This window comes from Delphinapterus leucas, chromosome X, assembly GCF_059928025.1.
Source record: "Delphinapterus leucas isolate spDelLeu-1000000601 "Yukka" chromosome X, BTC_Dleu_Yukka2, whole genome shotgun sequence".
Classification (NCBI taxonomy): Eukaryota; Metazoa; Chordata; class Mammalia; order Artiodactyla; family Monodontidae; genus Delphinapterus; species Delphinapterus leucas.
Window position 1 is genome coordinate 25,834,389 of NC_143150.1, and position 16,818 is coordinate 25,851,206.

The following is a 16,818-nucleotide window of genomic DNA, read 5'->3' on the forward strand; positions in this document are numbered from 1 at the left end:
AATGGAACTAGATAAATTTCTTTCTTAATCTTATACATGTGCGTGAGGAATATATATATAATCTTTTCATATTTTCTAACAGCCATCTGTCATTTTATTTTAAAGTCTTTTCTTCCTCTGGTCTGTTGAGAGTTGCTAGGAAAACCATTTGCAAGAAACACTGGATTACTTCTACAGATTTTTTTTAAAATTCTTTTGCTTTTTATACTTCTGGAATTTTCTTTCAAAGACAGAAAATGGAAAGAATATTGATTGGACTCTCTCCTGTAAAATCCAGATCTGGTCCTGTGTTGCTACTGGGGAAATTTCCAGAAGCTATGTGCCATTATTGCTCTCTCTGTTCATCTGCCCGCTGAGCACTTGGGACATGCAGAGTTGCCCTTTGGAATAGCCTATCTCTGAACCACTGGTAGAAAGAGTAGGTCATCCCTGAGAAATTAAAAGTCTAAATAGAGACCGTCGTTAGTGTTTGTGGTTAGGGTTATCAATGGATAGAAGTCATTTAAGCATTATAATTTCCTCTTGACTATATTTATCCAATTATTCTCTAGAATTCTGAAAGTCTAAATTTGGTGTGCATTAATTCCATAAACATTTGTTGAGCACTTACTACAGGTATACTATTATGCTAGTTTCTGAGCGAGATACCAGATAAGTAAAAAAATCAATCCTTAGCTTTCAGATCAATAATAATCCTGAAGAGAAGAGCTGAATAGGTGTAAAGTAACTGCAGCACATTTCTAAGGCACCATGTGGGCAATTAATGGTCTGAACTGTATACCAACATACCTGAGTCCTGAAGCAACATATCACAAGGGAAAAATCAGCACAGAGTAGCAGTAGTTAGGAGAAGTATCTCTTCATAGAAACTGCTGTCTTTTCCCAACTTTTTGGTCATAACTAGATACAATATCATCCATCCAGTTTTGATTGAGATGAGGAGATACCTTTTTCGAAAAGAAACAAAAAACATGTCTTGTCCCCATCATAGTTTTTATCCTGTCTGAATCAGAGGTTGGGAATTGGGGTTAGCATTAATAACGTTTAATTGGCTCTCTAAGGAAAAGCACAGCAGAGTAAGGGATAACAAGTTCCCTGGGAAGGTGGTATAAGCAAGCAAGCCCCTCTTCCATTTATTCAACACCTCATCTGAATGGAGCCCAGATGATTCGATTTTTCCCTCTAGGCAGATACATCATTGTTGGCCAAACCCATTCTGATGTCTCTGAATTTGTTACTCTCTGCTGTCTTTTCAGATGGCTGCCCAGGGCTCTGCTTTGGAAATGGGCGATGTACCCTGGATCAAAATGGTTGGCACTGTGTGTGTCAGGTGGGTTGGAGTGGGACAGGCTGCAATGTTGTCATGGAAATGCTTTGTGGAGATAACTTGGACAATGATGGAGGTGAGTCATTTATTAAATGTTCATAAAAGAAAGGAATAGCCCAGCCTCTAGCATAGTGATGACCAATCTGGCCAAGAGTGAAAATTAGGAATCCTTATAAAGTCATACTATTTTGTAAATCTCAATTTATTGAATATTTACAGTAACCAGGCAATACTCCAAACTCTTTCCATGTATTATATCTCATTTAATTCTCACAATAACGTTATCAGGTATAGGTACTATTTTCCTTGTTTACAAATGGGAAAACTAATACTTGGAGTGGGGATGGTAAGTGACTTTTCCAGGATCACACAGCTAGAAAGTAACAGAACCAAGGTTCCAATTCAGGGCTATATGACTTCAGTTTCTGTTTTCTTAATTGTTACAGCCATGCTGCCTCCCATATCTGTGGCATTTATCCTACTAAATTAAATCAGCGTACCACTGTCTAAACTGTCAGATGCTAGTGTAGCTTGCACTATACACATCGCGAGGTAGTTTTCTTTGTTCTTAGTTATTTAGAGCTCCCTCTTGTGTCTTTACCTTTTAGTACCACTTTACGTCTTTCAAAGGACACAGCATCATGACAATTCACAGTAGAGTATTTTACATTTAATTCCAGAGCTGCACATGTTTTAGAAAGCCATATGTGGCTCCAAGGCCTCCGGGTAACCACTTCTGTTTTAATCAAGCAAACAAAGGCATCTAATACATTGTACAGTCAGGCCTCAAAACAGCCAAATCACCTCTGAATGAGCCTAAAACAACAAATCCTCACTTTCCTCTTACTTTCTACTCAATAAAACATGAAATTGACAAAAAAAATTATTTCTAATTTCTGTATATTGGCTTAAAATGAAGAAGGTTGTTAAATTTGACTCCTCAAGGTTTCTATTTGTGCTTAGACAATTATATACCTTGTCATTTGAATCCAAATGGGGCTTAAAACAATAAGGTAGCAATCATCGTTTAAGCACCAAATTAGGTGTAAAAGTGTCCTCTTTTATTGTTCTGGCTAACAGTTTACCTTTAAAAGTTATAAGACCTTATGAATTTTAAGTAGAAGCAACTTTCTGATTAAGAGCACAGGGCTTTGAAGTTAGAATTTCTGGGGTCAAATATTAGCTCTGCTATGTACTTCTGGCTGTAGGGTTTGGGAAAAGTTTCTTGCTATCTCTGTGCTTCAATTTCCTTATCTTCAAAATGGGGCTGATAATAGTAATAACTGTCTAATAGGGTTGTTATAAGAATTAAACAAGATAATTCATGTGCTCTACTTAAAGGATGATAAACTACACCAATCAACGCACACGTGCACACAAACACAAACACACACACACACTAAATTTAGGATAACAGACCATTTTCTGAAGAGACTGTTTACTTCCTATCTAATTTGAAATTTTTGTTGGGGAGGCCAGAGTGAGATTTTCAATTAAATGGTACACTAATCAACCATTTACTTGACTTCTGTGGTCCGCCAAGACTCATTTTTTTTTGTTTTTTTCAAGACTCATCTTCTACACCCATCATTCTCAGTTCATCATTTAAGTCCCAACTCAAGCCATATTTCCCATGATACCTCTGACATCCACCACCCCAGCCTACCATGGTGTTTATCATATGCACCATACAATCAAGCACTAAATCATATCCTGTCTATATTGTTTCCTTGTTACATGTTAAGTATGACCCAGAGTCCATAGTTTGATGCCCAATATAATTACTAATAATATTAGCTCACTTGTATTCAGGGTTTACTATGTACAAGGCACTGTGCTGAGTCCTTTATGTGAATAATTTCACTTAATCCTCATGAGGTAGAAACTACTATTAACACTACTTTACAAATTAGGAAACGGAGGCACTGAGAAGTTAAATAAATTGCTCAAGATCATATAGAAAGTAAACGATAGAGCCAGGGTGTAAACCCAGGTGGTCTGCTTCATTCCAAAAAAGATCGGAGGCAGTAATGGAGATTTCTCACTTGATATATTGATTAAAATGTTATGCTCAGAAAATACATTAACAACCTATGCAAGTATAATTTCTTTCTTTCTTTCCTTCTCTATTTATTTGTTTTTGGCTGTGTTGGGTCTTTGTTGCTGCACGCGGGCTTTCTCTAGTTGCGGTGAGCAGGGGCTACTCTTTGTTGCAGAGCATGGGCTCTAGGCACGCGGGCTTCAGTAATTGTGGCTCACGGGCTCTAGAGCACAGGCTCAGTAGTTGTGGCGCACGGGCTTGGTTGCTCCGTGGCATGTGGGATCTTCCTGCACCAGGGCTCGAACCTGTGTCCCCTGCACTGGCAGGCAGAATCTTAACCACTGTACCACCAGGGAAGTCCCAAGCATAATTTCTGACTCAGGGTTGAGCTAAAATAAGTTTCCTGCTTAATAAAGTACAGCTTGATAAAAATAATTGAATAATTATCAAGCATTTTCTGTGGTGTCAAGGTCACCTCAAGGGAGCCAAAAATGTTTAAGGAATGGATCAATTAAATATTAATGAAATAATGGATTATCAGTTTTCAATATCTGTGGTATATATAGATACAAAAGGTATAGAAGATGTTGCTGAATGTGTATTGACCTATGAACATTCCTTTAAAATTGTGTATCTACGTGGGAATCAAAAATCAAAGATGCTGATGTGAGTTTAGTGTATTTTTATGATTGTCTCTTTAGGGAGTAGCAGGGGGAGGCTCCTTGAGATATTCAATTACCATCTTTTCATTTGGTAGGATTAAGATGATACTGATGACAAATAAATATTTAGTTCTACTTTGAGATGGAAAGATGGATTAAATAACCTCTGAAAGCCTCATGACTAAGATTTTGGACAATATCCATTTTTATACTGTTTAAGTAACATCCCTAAGAATATATTAAATGCCCTGCATTTGGTGGTCTCAGCTTTCCAGCTATCCAGAATGGCTGGATTCATTTCCAGCCATCCAGAATGATTGTATATGCCTAATGATTAATATTTGCATACTTGTTTGTGCATGTATGTGTGTGAGTTTTAATTAAATCAGAAAGTGCCAATTGAACCTTTTTGGGGAAAAAAAAGTGGTCCTAATTTTTTAAATGTTAATTCTTAAGAAATCTTCCCAGTCAAAAAAAAAAAATCACTTTCAAGCAGTTGCTTCAAGTAGCTGCTTCCTGATTACTACATATCATTGCTGATACTTAAACAACGGCAGGATTTTTTTTTTTTTGCATTCTAATCAGCTTTGAATACTCATTAGTATTACTGCTACTTCCTGAAGCTTTGACTTTAGTTACACTCTGATTCAATGCATTGTGACTCTTAGTAACTAGTTGGGCTCATTGAATATGTGGGTGACACAGGTCTAGGAGCTACCTAAGAGCTCCTTGAATAATAAAAACAGAACTAAGAACAAATAACCCTTGGATTTTTTTCTTAACATGCAAAAAAATTGAAAACTGTCTTTTACATTGTATATTTAAGAACTAATTACTACAGAAATCACAAATCTATCAAATGTCTTGACCTCATGTATCCCTTTAGTCAACAAGCACATACCGTGGACACAACCTTGTGCTTGGAAGAGGAGACTTAACCTTATGGTGACCACATTTTTCATGTGTTCATCATGTGTCCTGATTTAGGGTTTGAAAAATATAATCACCATACATTACATGCACATATGAATTGACATGAGAAAAAAAGTTTAGACATTGTATTAACTGAATCAGAATAGCTAAAACAAAGAATAGTGAGAGCAAGCTAGAACTATCAGATGTTAAAATAATATTTTAAAACTATGATAATTAAAACAAAATGGTACTGATGTAAGCATAGACAGATCAGTACAACTGAATAAAAGCTTCAGGAACACACCCCAGTACAAATATTTAGGATATTATAAAACCAGTATCAAAAATCAGTGGGGAAAAGAAACATTATGAAATAGGTGGTGCTGAGACAACTATTAAGGAAAAAAAAAGCTTAGATTTTCAATACATATCTTATTCCAAAAGAATAAAATAAATAAAAACACTGCAGCCGATTAATGAGTTGAAGGCAAAAGAAAACTCAAACACAGTTAGAAGAAAACGTAGGTGGTAGATCTCAAGATTGGAAAGGACTTCTTAAACATAAAAGCTAGGAGAGAAACCACAATAGGAAAAAAATGATAAGTTGGACTTCATAAAAGTTTCCAACTTCTTTGTATTCTTTGGCTAAGTTTATAGACCATCCAACATCTATTTGGAGATACCAAAATCTGCATTGTCTGATATGGTAGCCACTAGCCACATATGACTCTTTAAATACAATTTAAATAACATTAAAAATTCCATTTCTCCGTTGCACTAGCCACATCTCAAGTGCTCAACAGTCACATGAGGCTAGTGACTACTGTGTTGGTGCACATCTAGAGCATTCCTATCAATGGGGAAAGTTCTATTGGATAGCGCTGATCCAAATGTTTGACTCAAAGAGTTGTTTACCTTTCAGCCAAACATTTCAGATTGGGCACCCAATTTTCCATTCATTCATTGCTACTTTGTGCTGAGTATTGTGCTTGACACTGAGGAGAAAATGCCAAACAAGTTTCTGCCTTCATGGAGCTTATGGTTTAGGTATTAAACAAGAAACCACACAAATAACTATATATTTACAATTGTTTAGAGTGCTGTAAAGTTTTTAAGAGTGCTATAAACATGTATAGCAGGACCTAACCAGGTCTATATGGCAAGGGGAGGCCTCACATGAGTCAGGGGAAGAATGTTCCAGGCCAGGGAAACAGCATGTACAAATGCCCTGAGGTGGAAATATACTAGACTCTTCTAGAAAGTGAAAGGTAAGTCATTGTGGCTGGAATACAATGAGTCAGGGAGAGATTGGTGGGAGATGAGAATATAAAGGTAGGCACTGGCCTGATTATACAGAACATTGTAAATTTTTAAAGATCTTCAGCTATCAAAGATTACAGTTTAGTCCCTCAAGTCATAGAGGAAGGAAGGTGACTTCTGATACTGTGGAACGATTGTCACGGAGGTTAAAAAGATGTACAATAAGAGTGGTTAATCAAAACACTCTTTTTCCCCCTGATCTTTTAAGTGTTTGTCACATGTTTGTCCAAGCTTCTCTTATATGAACTCTTCTGGTGGTCTATATTCATATTCATTGGTAAAATCAATAAGTTAATTGCCTAAAAGAGAATGATCTTCCAGGAATCATTCTTCATAACAAGTCACCATTCATTAAGAACAATAGCTATTTGCAAGGCTGTTTTATGATGCAGTGTTTCTAGATCTAGAAATCAGCACCATGGGTGAATTATGAACACATATAAGCTCATGGATCAATAAGCCTCATGTTTTGAATGTCACCAGCATGCTGCAGGGTTTAATAAATAGGAAAATGAAATAGAAGGAGCAATGAATTGGTAACATTTGCTCTGTTTAAGGGCCCCTCTCTGTATTTACTTTTAAGATTTGGCTGGGAAAAAAGACCTGGCAACAGAAAGCATATTGCTAATTATTCTCTTCTGACCATACCCCCCTCATTTCCAAGGAACCCATTTATTAGAAGATCATCACTTAGTTATGAGAGCCTAAACTGCCAAGTGATTCCAGATACGAGTGGAAGTTGGAACATCTAAACTCTATAACTCAGTTAACCCCTCTATAATGGATCTGTCACATTATTTATCGACTAAGACTAGTAATACTTGACATCTTCCTACTTTGTAGTGGTGAAAATGAATGAGAATGTTTGAAATACAGTAATATAAAGTGTGTGATAAAGATGTGGTATCAATGAAGAATCTATTTGTAACTTAACATATTTTGATGCATTCATTGAACATTTATTAATCTCTAGGTGCATTTATAAATGTCCTAAAAATAGGACTTTTAGGACATCCATTTATTCATTCAATAAATATTTATTGAAAGCTTACTTGGGGTCAGGCACTATTCTAGTCATTGAGGAAATAGCAATGAATAAAAAAGACTAAATCTGTGTTCCATGGATCTTATATTCTAGTTTTGAGAGGCAGACAATAAACTAAAAATTTTTTTAAATAGTCTGATAGAAGATGGTAAGTGTTATGGAGAAATTGTTTTTTAAGCAGGTTAAAAAAGGATAGGGAGTGTGCGACAGAGGTGGCATTTTAAATAATGTGGCCAGAGGAAGCCTTACTGAGAAGGTGGCAATTGAGTAAAGACTTAAAGGAGGTGAGGGGTGAGCCATACTGACATTGGAGAAAAGAAGATTCCAGGCGTAGGAACAGTGGGGAAGGGGGTTGTGGGATACGGTAATGGGAGGTAAGGTCAGAGAGGTAAGAGAGAGATGGTAAAGAACCAGACTGTAAGGAAGTAGGTCTTGGTCAGGACACAGGCTTTTATTCTGAGCAATTTGGGAAGCCATTGATGGCAGGTGGGGAGGACGTGAACATTAGTGGCATATAAACAATTTACTTTCCTGATGCAGAAAAAGTAAATGTATAGGTTATAGCAATAACAATGATTTGGGCAGTTCCAGTACTAAGTGCACTTGAACTTCTCCCACTTTCTTTTCACCAATACAGCAAAATACTAGGGTGAAAGTCAGCCTGAATAAATGAAGAAAGATGAATTAGAGACTATTTCCAAAGGAAATACAGTCATATTACCTTCAATGCATATAATGACAACAACTAAGCTACCAGGAGTGCCTAGTAGAGGGCCTGCTTTAGTAAAAATTTATGAGTGATTTGTAATGAGTCCATTGTTTGTAGGTTTCTAAAATGCCCGAGAAGATTTTGTTCAACTGAATCACTGGAATGATCAGCCCTTCAATTTCTTTTTCACTATTAATTTGCTTGGTAGACGCTCTATTCTATCGATGCTGAAAAGGTTAAGCTTCAGTCCAGCCCCTGTCCAAATGATAACAAATTCTGAATTTGTGAAATTCAATGAATAAAGATTTACTGTAGCATTAGTGTCTGTTTAGAGCCACATAGATTCCTACCTATCTGACAACCTAACCAAGCAGAGTTCACAAAATGAACACATTCTAACGACCTGAATATGCTACAGAAAAGTTAACTGCCCTCTGGCCAGTGATAAGGCAACTTAAATAAAAGTGAGTCTGAACATTTTCAGCTGCCACTGCAGACCATTGGCATCTACCCCAGGACTCTATCCCTAGACTCCTTGTAGCCTGTACAGTCTATAATTTGGTTAATGGCAAGAGCTAACATTTATCGAGAGTGCTAGCTACTAAACTCTAAGCACGATGCTGATATGATTATGAGAGCATGTGATCCTTACAACAATTCTACTCACCCCACCTAGTAGATGAGGAAACTGAGAATCCAGGAGTTGCACTGATTTGTCCAGGATCGTGTACATTGTAAGTGGCAAAGTCAAGATTAGAATCAAAGTCCTCTGATTCTTTCACCTTAACCACTTCATGTGTTCTAAATCCTACATTGATCAGTCACTTGGAGGTCTTACAGCCTAGGTCAGTAGTACTAGTCATACCTCTTGGATGGTGATGTTGGACGTGTGATTTGTAGTCAGAGCACTGGGTGTTAATATGACTCCCATATTTCTTCCAACCACATTCAGCTTCCCTTCCTTTATTTGTAAAATGGAGATGAGAATGTCTACCTAACAGGGTTGTCACAAGGATTTAGTTAAAATACTACATGAGGATGTACCTAGTGCCATACCTGACAAATATTAACTAATCTATACGTGGTGCCAAATCCTTTTGGATAGCCTGCCATGGAACTAGCTGTCCGTTTTTATCAAGGTGATAATATGGGTGCTGTCCCTAAGAGGATATATATTTGTAAATTCATTTTAAGGATTAGGAAAACGTGGGTTTTCCCTATATTGTTCATATTCCCTTGTCCAATCCTGCTTTCAACCAAGGGCATACATCTAGTAGGTAAAAGTTTAATAGTGAGTTACTTGATCATGTACAGAAGAAACCAGTGTCCTTGACCTTCATCAACCCCAACTGAGCCAGCTGGCATAGTCCCTAACTGGCTGGCAAAGCAAGGACCAGTGAATGCCTTGTTTAGTCCTTCAAGACAATTTAACCTCCCTTTTATTTTGCTAGCTTTTATTTTTATTCCTTTAAAGGGAACAGGCCCTAAAAGTAAAATAAGCTAACATTTGATATGTCCATATCTGACACCTTGAGCCTGGCTGTCAAGGGTGCCACAGCTTCCAATTCAGGGTGATAAAAGAACCATTAACAGCCAAAAAAAAAAAAGAAAAAAGAAAAAAGGAAACCCACACAAGCAGTGTGATATCATTTGCACTTCTTTGTAACAGTCTAGACATACTGTATGGAGTGTTATCCAGTGTGATAATTGGTAAGTAGATCTTTGCCCATGTACTGGGCTTACCTATGAATTATAATTCGGGGTTGCATACCATTATTGGTCTGCTTGCCTGCAGCCTTTCTAGATTCAACAGAAGTCTTGCTGTTCTCAGAAAACAGAGGTCTTAGAGGGTCAGCCCTGTATAATAGGCAATTAGTGAATATGAAACATTAACTTGGAATTTATAGCACATAACTAGATGAGAATGTGAGTCCCAATTTTGAATTGGCTCTGTGTTTAGTTTTGGAATCCGGTTTTGAAGATCGTTGGGGCATTACTATTTATTTAAAATCTATTTCTTTTCAAAAATAAGTTAGAATTGTGTGGTTGACAGGTCGAAACCTGTGAATGCCCAATCTGATTATTACTACTGCACTTGCTGCCGATTGAAAGATAAAGGTGACTGGCCATCTGAAAAGCAGTTTTTCATTGTTTAGTATATTATGCATCAATTCCAGACATCAGAAAACTGTTTAAATCAGATTGATATTTTTGCCAGCTTTCCAGCACATCCAGATGTTTAATTGGCAGAGTAAAGAGATAATGTGCTAATAGGAGGCTGAGAACAATGTATTGGAGAGAGAGGTGATAGTGGCATCTAAAATCTATAGAAAATCTGTTAATGTAATTTGCTGAATGAGGGGAGAAAGGGGAGCAGAAGGGAACTTCTTAGGGAAACTAATGCACACAAAAGTTATTCATCAGTGAAAAAGAAATATATATACAGAGAAGTAAAAATCAGTGGCAGAACTACACTGAACAAACAGGGTAGAGGCCAGAAAGCAGCAAACTGCATTTTAAATCAAAGTAGTGTCTATGGTACAGGGAATTTGAAAGGACCTCATGTGGGGAAGAATATTTCCAGGGTGCCCTAGGGCTACTGTTCCAAACGCCTGCTCTCTTGGTGTTCCTGACTTTCATTGCCCCCAGCTGTGGTACTTCCCCCTCCAGCTCAACAGGGGCAGCCATGTAAAGGAGAGAGAGCGAGCAAAAGAGCGGCGGGAAACCGGTGCCAGTAACTTTCATCATCAGCCTTAAGGAGCGGGTGATCCATCTGAACCTCCCTATTCCGCTGCAAGCCAAGAAGATGAGCATCTTTATATTTACCCTTGTTAAACACCTGAATTAGGGCTTCCCTGGTGGCGCAGTGGTTGAGAGTCCGCCTGCTGATGCAGGAGACGAGGGTTCGTGCCCGGGTCCGGGAAGATCCCACATGCCGCGGAGCGCCTGGGCCCGTGAGCCATGGCCGCTGAGCCTGCGCGTCCGGAGCCTGTGCTCCGCAACGGGAGAGGCCACAGCAGTGAGAGGCCCGCGTACCGCAAAACAAACAAACGAAAAATCTGAATTAGAGCTACTGGTCTGCTTTAAGGACCATGGAAGGGCTTTAACTTTTTTTTTTTTTTTTTTTTTTTTTGCTTATTGGGTGTGGAATGAAGTGTCCATATGCTCAAATAATCACTCCAACCCCTTCTCTTTGCATGTAATTCTTATAACACTTATTGCAGGTTTAACTAGCGTAAGAGTCAGCTGTTTTATGCACCTATTCCTCCTAAGTTCTGAGCTCCTAAAAACAGGGAAAGGGTTCTTTTTTACCTCTTTCCTTCCCCAAACACCTAACACAGTGTTGTGCACCTACAGTCAGACCTTCGTATCCTCAGGTTCTGCATCCTTGGATCCAGCCAACCATGGATGAAAAATATTTGGAAAAAAAAGAATTCCAGAAAGTTCCTAAAAGCAAAACTTTAATTTGGCGCGTGCCTCATAACTATCTACATAGCATTTACATTGTATTTACAACTATGTACATGGTATTTACGTTGTATTAGGTACTATAAGTAATCTAGAGATGATTTAAAGTAAACGGGAGGATATGCGTAGGTTATGTGCAAATACTGTGCCATTTTATATAAGGGACTTGAGCATCTTCGGATTTGGGTATCCGCGGGCGTCCTGGGACCAATCACCCTCAGATACCGAGGGACAACTATATCAGGTTCTCAACAGTCTCCCCTCCTCCTGTAACCCCTGTGTCCCACATCATTCCTCTACCAAAGAATGAAGCTTTTATGTGATTTCTTTGTTGGAACAACCATGGATTCAGGAGTCTGGAGTAAATGGTGAAGGCCTAGGAAATGAAAGAGAGCCATTCATCACTGTATACTGGAAATTTCTTAGTATTTGCTTCAAATAACTGCAGTTAGGAACAAGTAAGCTCTAGTCACTTCTACAGAGTCTTAAAAAAGTGGTTCTGAAAATTTAGTATGCTTCGGAATCACTCACATTAAATATGGCATAATCCTGGGCTCTGAAGAAATTCTGCTTCAATAGGCGGGACTCAAGAATATACAAATTTAATAAACTCCCCAGGTAATTGACTACACATTTGAAAATCACTGCCCTGCTTTAGACACTTTGTCACCATCAGAATACCAGCTTCTATTGTGGGAATTAGGAATAGACAAATATATTGGGAGAATCTTTTAAAAATACAAATTCAGGTTGGCAAGCATTTGTTAATTATGTGTTCATAAATGTACATGATGTGAGAAATTCAAAAAAATTATAAGAAATAGTTGCAATCCCAGAGGAATGGTCTTGCGGAGGAAGAAAGAAACTTCAAAAGAGTGATAACTAACAGAGTACTCTCTTCAAATGCTAAACAATGTAGTACTGCTGGAGGATTCAGGAAAGATTTATGAACAAAATAGTTTGAATTTCACTGATGTGCCATGTAAATTCAGAGTGGGTGATAATTCATGAGAGACATGTGAATTTAATAGATTCTAAACTCAAAATGTAGACCATTACCTTTGGCTATATTCTAGATATTTCTCCATTCGTGCATGTTATTAACTATGTTGTTTCTCTTGACACTAAATTTCAAAAATTTCTTTTCAGATGGGTTGACTGACTGTGTGGACCCCGATTGTTGTCAACAAAGCAACTGTTATGTAAGTCCTCTCTGCCAAGGCTCACCAGATCCTCTTGACCTCATTCAGCAAAGCCAACCGCTCTTCTCTCAGCACACTTCAAGACTCTTCTATGATCGAATCAAATTCCTCATTGGCAAGGACAGTACTCATGTCATTCCTCCAGAGATCTCATTTGACAGCAGGTATATATGTATTTATTCTATTCCTTAATGAACAGTGGTCATGTTTTTCCTTAACCATGAAAGGAAGATACACACACACACACAACACATGATGTGTATTATTCGTAGTAAAGTATAAATGGGGCTTTTAATGACAAAAACAGAAGTATAATTTACAAATTTATTGTTCAGCTTTTGGATTGATCCCTTAAAAAATTCTTGAATTTCAAAAGCCAAATTTTAAGTTTTATTCCATGGTGTAAAATGTTTCCATATGAAAGAGTTGGGTGAGTCTGATGTCCCAATGTGAAATGCAAGACTTGTGAAAATCTGTCTTCTAGGCAAGCTCAAATGCGTGAATTGTCACTAAAGACCTGAGGCCGAAGTCCAACCCATAAGATGAAGAAATTTTAAAACACTAACTTACTTATTTGAAGTGTAATAACATGAATTTGCTTGTTGTTCTTCTCAGCTTCATCTTCAGCAATGATATATTTTAGTCATTAGCACTAGATATAAGTAAGTCACTGAAGTCAACATTTCTGATCTCTTAAAAATGTTCATGCCTTGTTCATGCCACAATTCAACATGTTTAAATATTGTTATTAAACTATAAGGATGTTTATCTCTCAGAATAGAAAGTCCAGCAGTTGGGCTTGGGGGTTGGCTGACCTAAGGGTTCAGTAACATCATCTAGGCCCCAGGTCCTTTCCATTTCTCTATTCTACCATCTTCAGCATAAGCTTCATTCTTAGGTTGGTAGCAAGATGGCTGTGGCAGCTGCAGGTTCACTTCAGACACAACAAGGACCAAAGGAAGAAAGAGAAAAATACTCCCCCAAGCATGGAATATAAACTCTTCCCTTCACTCTGACTGTTTCTCATATTTCACTAGCTTCTAGACTATTACAAACAGAAATTTAAAAAAAAAAAAAACTTGGAAAGGAGCTCCTGTCTACATCCCACCCACTCAGTTGCATCCTGGTGGGTGTTATCAGGCCCCAGGAAAAACTCGGTCAAGAGTTTATATTGATATGAGTGATAATCTAAGAAAATCACAACTCAATCTTGACCTATACACACTAGGAAAGGGAAAAAAAATGATGTGCGTGGAAATATAAAACACTCAGCATCCTTCTCACAGATTGTACACTAGAACTGTTAGTGAAACTTAAAACTTTCTCATTATGTTTATTATGTGCAGTTCTAACCTTTTAAATCTTTGACAGAACCCCAAACCAACTGCCAATGCATCACAAGAAAGGCCTTTTCTGCCAGGGGATCTAGTCAAAGTTTGCCTTCTCCCAAGAGACTCAGTCATCCCCATTTTGAAGTAGTATTTCCCCCAGCTCATTAACAACTCTGGGGTAATTTCAGATGGCTGTAGTCAAAGTAATTCTTGAGATAGTGAAGCCTTACTTATTGCACACCAGATGAACAAAGGAAACAGAAAGCATTATTCATGCTTAAGGAAAAGTCAGTCCAAAAGAAAAAAAAATAGGTAAATGAAATAACCACCGCCATGACACGGAGATATGTATTAAATGACTCACTGAGCTCAAGTAAAGGGAGAAAGTCAGGACCTGAGAGAGACAGGAACCAAGTCATTGTGATCCAGAGGAGGGCGTTTGAGCAATAAACTTAGAAAAGTGAAGGGAAACTCCAGCCCCTGCGGTTCAGCGTCATGCTTCAGCAGCGTTGCCAGCCACTCACAGAGTGAACAAGCCTATTACTTGTGGTACTTAATGCCCTTCTCCTCCTAGTTTGATTGAGTTTTCCTCATTCTTTTGTAAAAGGCTCCAAGTTATCATTTGGCCTGTAAGTCACATTTGAATTCAGAACGACTCCTTCTCCCAGTGGTCTCCGCTCTGACACACATGTCTAATCTGTCAGAAAAGGTGCAGGCCTTTTCCGAGGGAAACGGTTGAGGACAAGCAATGTGACTATATTTCCTTTAAAAAATCAATGCATGCAGTGTTATTCGGGTTATCTCTGGATAAAATCAATCCAATTCTGATCATGTAGAGTATAAGTAATAATAGGTACAAGCTCTTACATCTCCATAGTACTTTTTAGTTTGTGCAGCTCTCAAACATACATTATTTCATCTTATCCTCACAGTATCCCTGTGAAGTAGGTATTGTCTTGGTGCATTTTATATGTGAGGGAATTGAGCTTCAGAGAGATTAAATAACTTGCCCAACATCACACAGCCAGCAAGTTTCTTTGTAGCAACTCTTATAATCTTTCTGTTATACCACTGCTGCCCCATTTCAACTTGTCCTTAAATGAGCCTAGTGACTCAGATCTCATTTTTACTGGATGAATGGCATCTGCGTTAACACAAGAAACTTAGAAACCGAGCGATATTGTAAAATCCAGCTCATTTTAACACATTTCAGTGACATTATTTACAAACTCCGAGTCAATGGTAATGAGCTTCTTGGTAGAAGAACACTTTTGAACAACTGGTAGAACAGGCCTTTTGCTACGTTTAAATTGTTATTAACCACTTCTTATGTGTCAGGTCTCTTACTAAGCTTTTACATGTGTTATCTCATTTAATCCTTACAAAAACCCGATATGGTAGGCACCATTATGATCCCCACTTTTCAGGTGAGAAAACAAGAACTGAGATTTCAAGTGAGTCACTTGCCCAAGGTCACAGCCAGTGAGTGTCAGAGCCAGGATTTGAAACCAAGCAGATTCATACTGAGAGCCTGACCTCTAAACCACTATGCTGAGCCACTTTGGCTACTTAGAAAGCTTTGCTGAAGACTTATGACCCTTATCCGTCTGTGACTGTGGGGTTGCTCTCCTCAGACAGATCTAGAACACTTAGGTACTATAATCAGGGGAACCATTCTCCTCTTTGGCTTTTGCCACATAATTGAGTGATAGCTGAGTAGGTGGATGAAGAAGGCATTGCCAAGGGGCTCATTTGCCTACTGGCAAAATGTGACCCGCATGGAGGACTTGCTGCTGAGTGTTGCCACCATCAGAGGCCTTTGCGCTAAAGATGGTGGCATGTAGGTGACTAACTGTTGCAAGGACAGATAAAGGTTAAATAACTGTGCATCCTTGTGCATCCAAGTGAGACTAGCCTTTCTTGTTCTGAGTTTGCTGCACTGGCATGTGAGAGCACATGGAACATTAGACCTCCTGTGTCCCTGATGGTGTAATGTCACTGGGAACATGCCACTTGCCCATGGTAGAGTCTCCAGCAAGCCCAAGTCAGTTACCATTTTTTCCTTAAATACATTTTACCCTGTAGCCTGAGTTTCTTGTTTTCAGTCGACTCCATACATGACTACAAAGTAAACCACATATTCTACGTGCCCTGTATGACTTATTACTTTTTAATAACGTAAATAGGTGAACAGAAGCATTATTGATCTTCAGTGTCTAAGCATTTAATCACTATTAATAATGTAAAAGGTTTTTATAAATATGTAAAAACAAGAGTACATTAAACTAAACGACAGCAGTAATTTGCAAAGCCGGACATTTCACTCATCATCACTAATGGAGAAGTGCATTTAAAAAACAAAATCCTACCGGGGTTAGTGCAACCGCTGACAGCAAGGTCTGGCCAAACTCATTTGTCTGTTTTGTAGCCACGAGAGGCTGATCCCCACATCAGTCCATGTCAAGTGTCTACATCAGGCATTGCTTAATATCAGCCCACAGATGTATTTTGTTTGGCCCAACATTTAGAAACTAAGAGATCTAACATAAAAATTGGAATGCCTTCCTTCTCTAGAAAATTGACAAAGCCTGACATCTCTGGTAGAGGCCATCCAGAGCTGAGGGCCAGTTACCCCTCTGGAATGACTATGACATGCCTCTCTAGCTCACCATTCACTGTTTCCCTTGCACCTGACTCACTTCCCTCGCTTTCAAGGTCCTGCCTGGCCCTGCTGGCCTTTGAGTTCGTAACCTCTGGACTGCACAGCTTCTATAGCTTTTCATGGAAAGGCCACAAGT

At 38.4% G+C, this 16,818-nt stretch overlaps 1 protein-coding gene across 1 annotated transcript in view; it reads left to right on the forward strand.

The window, feature by feature from the left end:
- Positions 1 to 16,818, forward strand: part of TENM1 (teneurin transmembrane protein 1) — a 353,672-nt gene that overhangs the window by 173,018 nt on the left and 163,836 nt on the right. The window contains exons 10-11 of the mRNA XM_022561862.2: positions 1,257 to 1,403; positions 12,637 to 12,853. Of these exons, the coding sequence (XP_022417570.2) occupies positions 1,257 to 1,403; positions 12,637 to 12,853 (364 nt within the window). The remainder of the gene's footprint in view (positions 1 to 1,256; positions 1,404 to 12,636; positions 12,854 to 16,818) is intronic.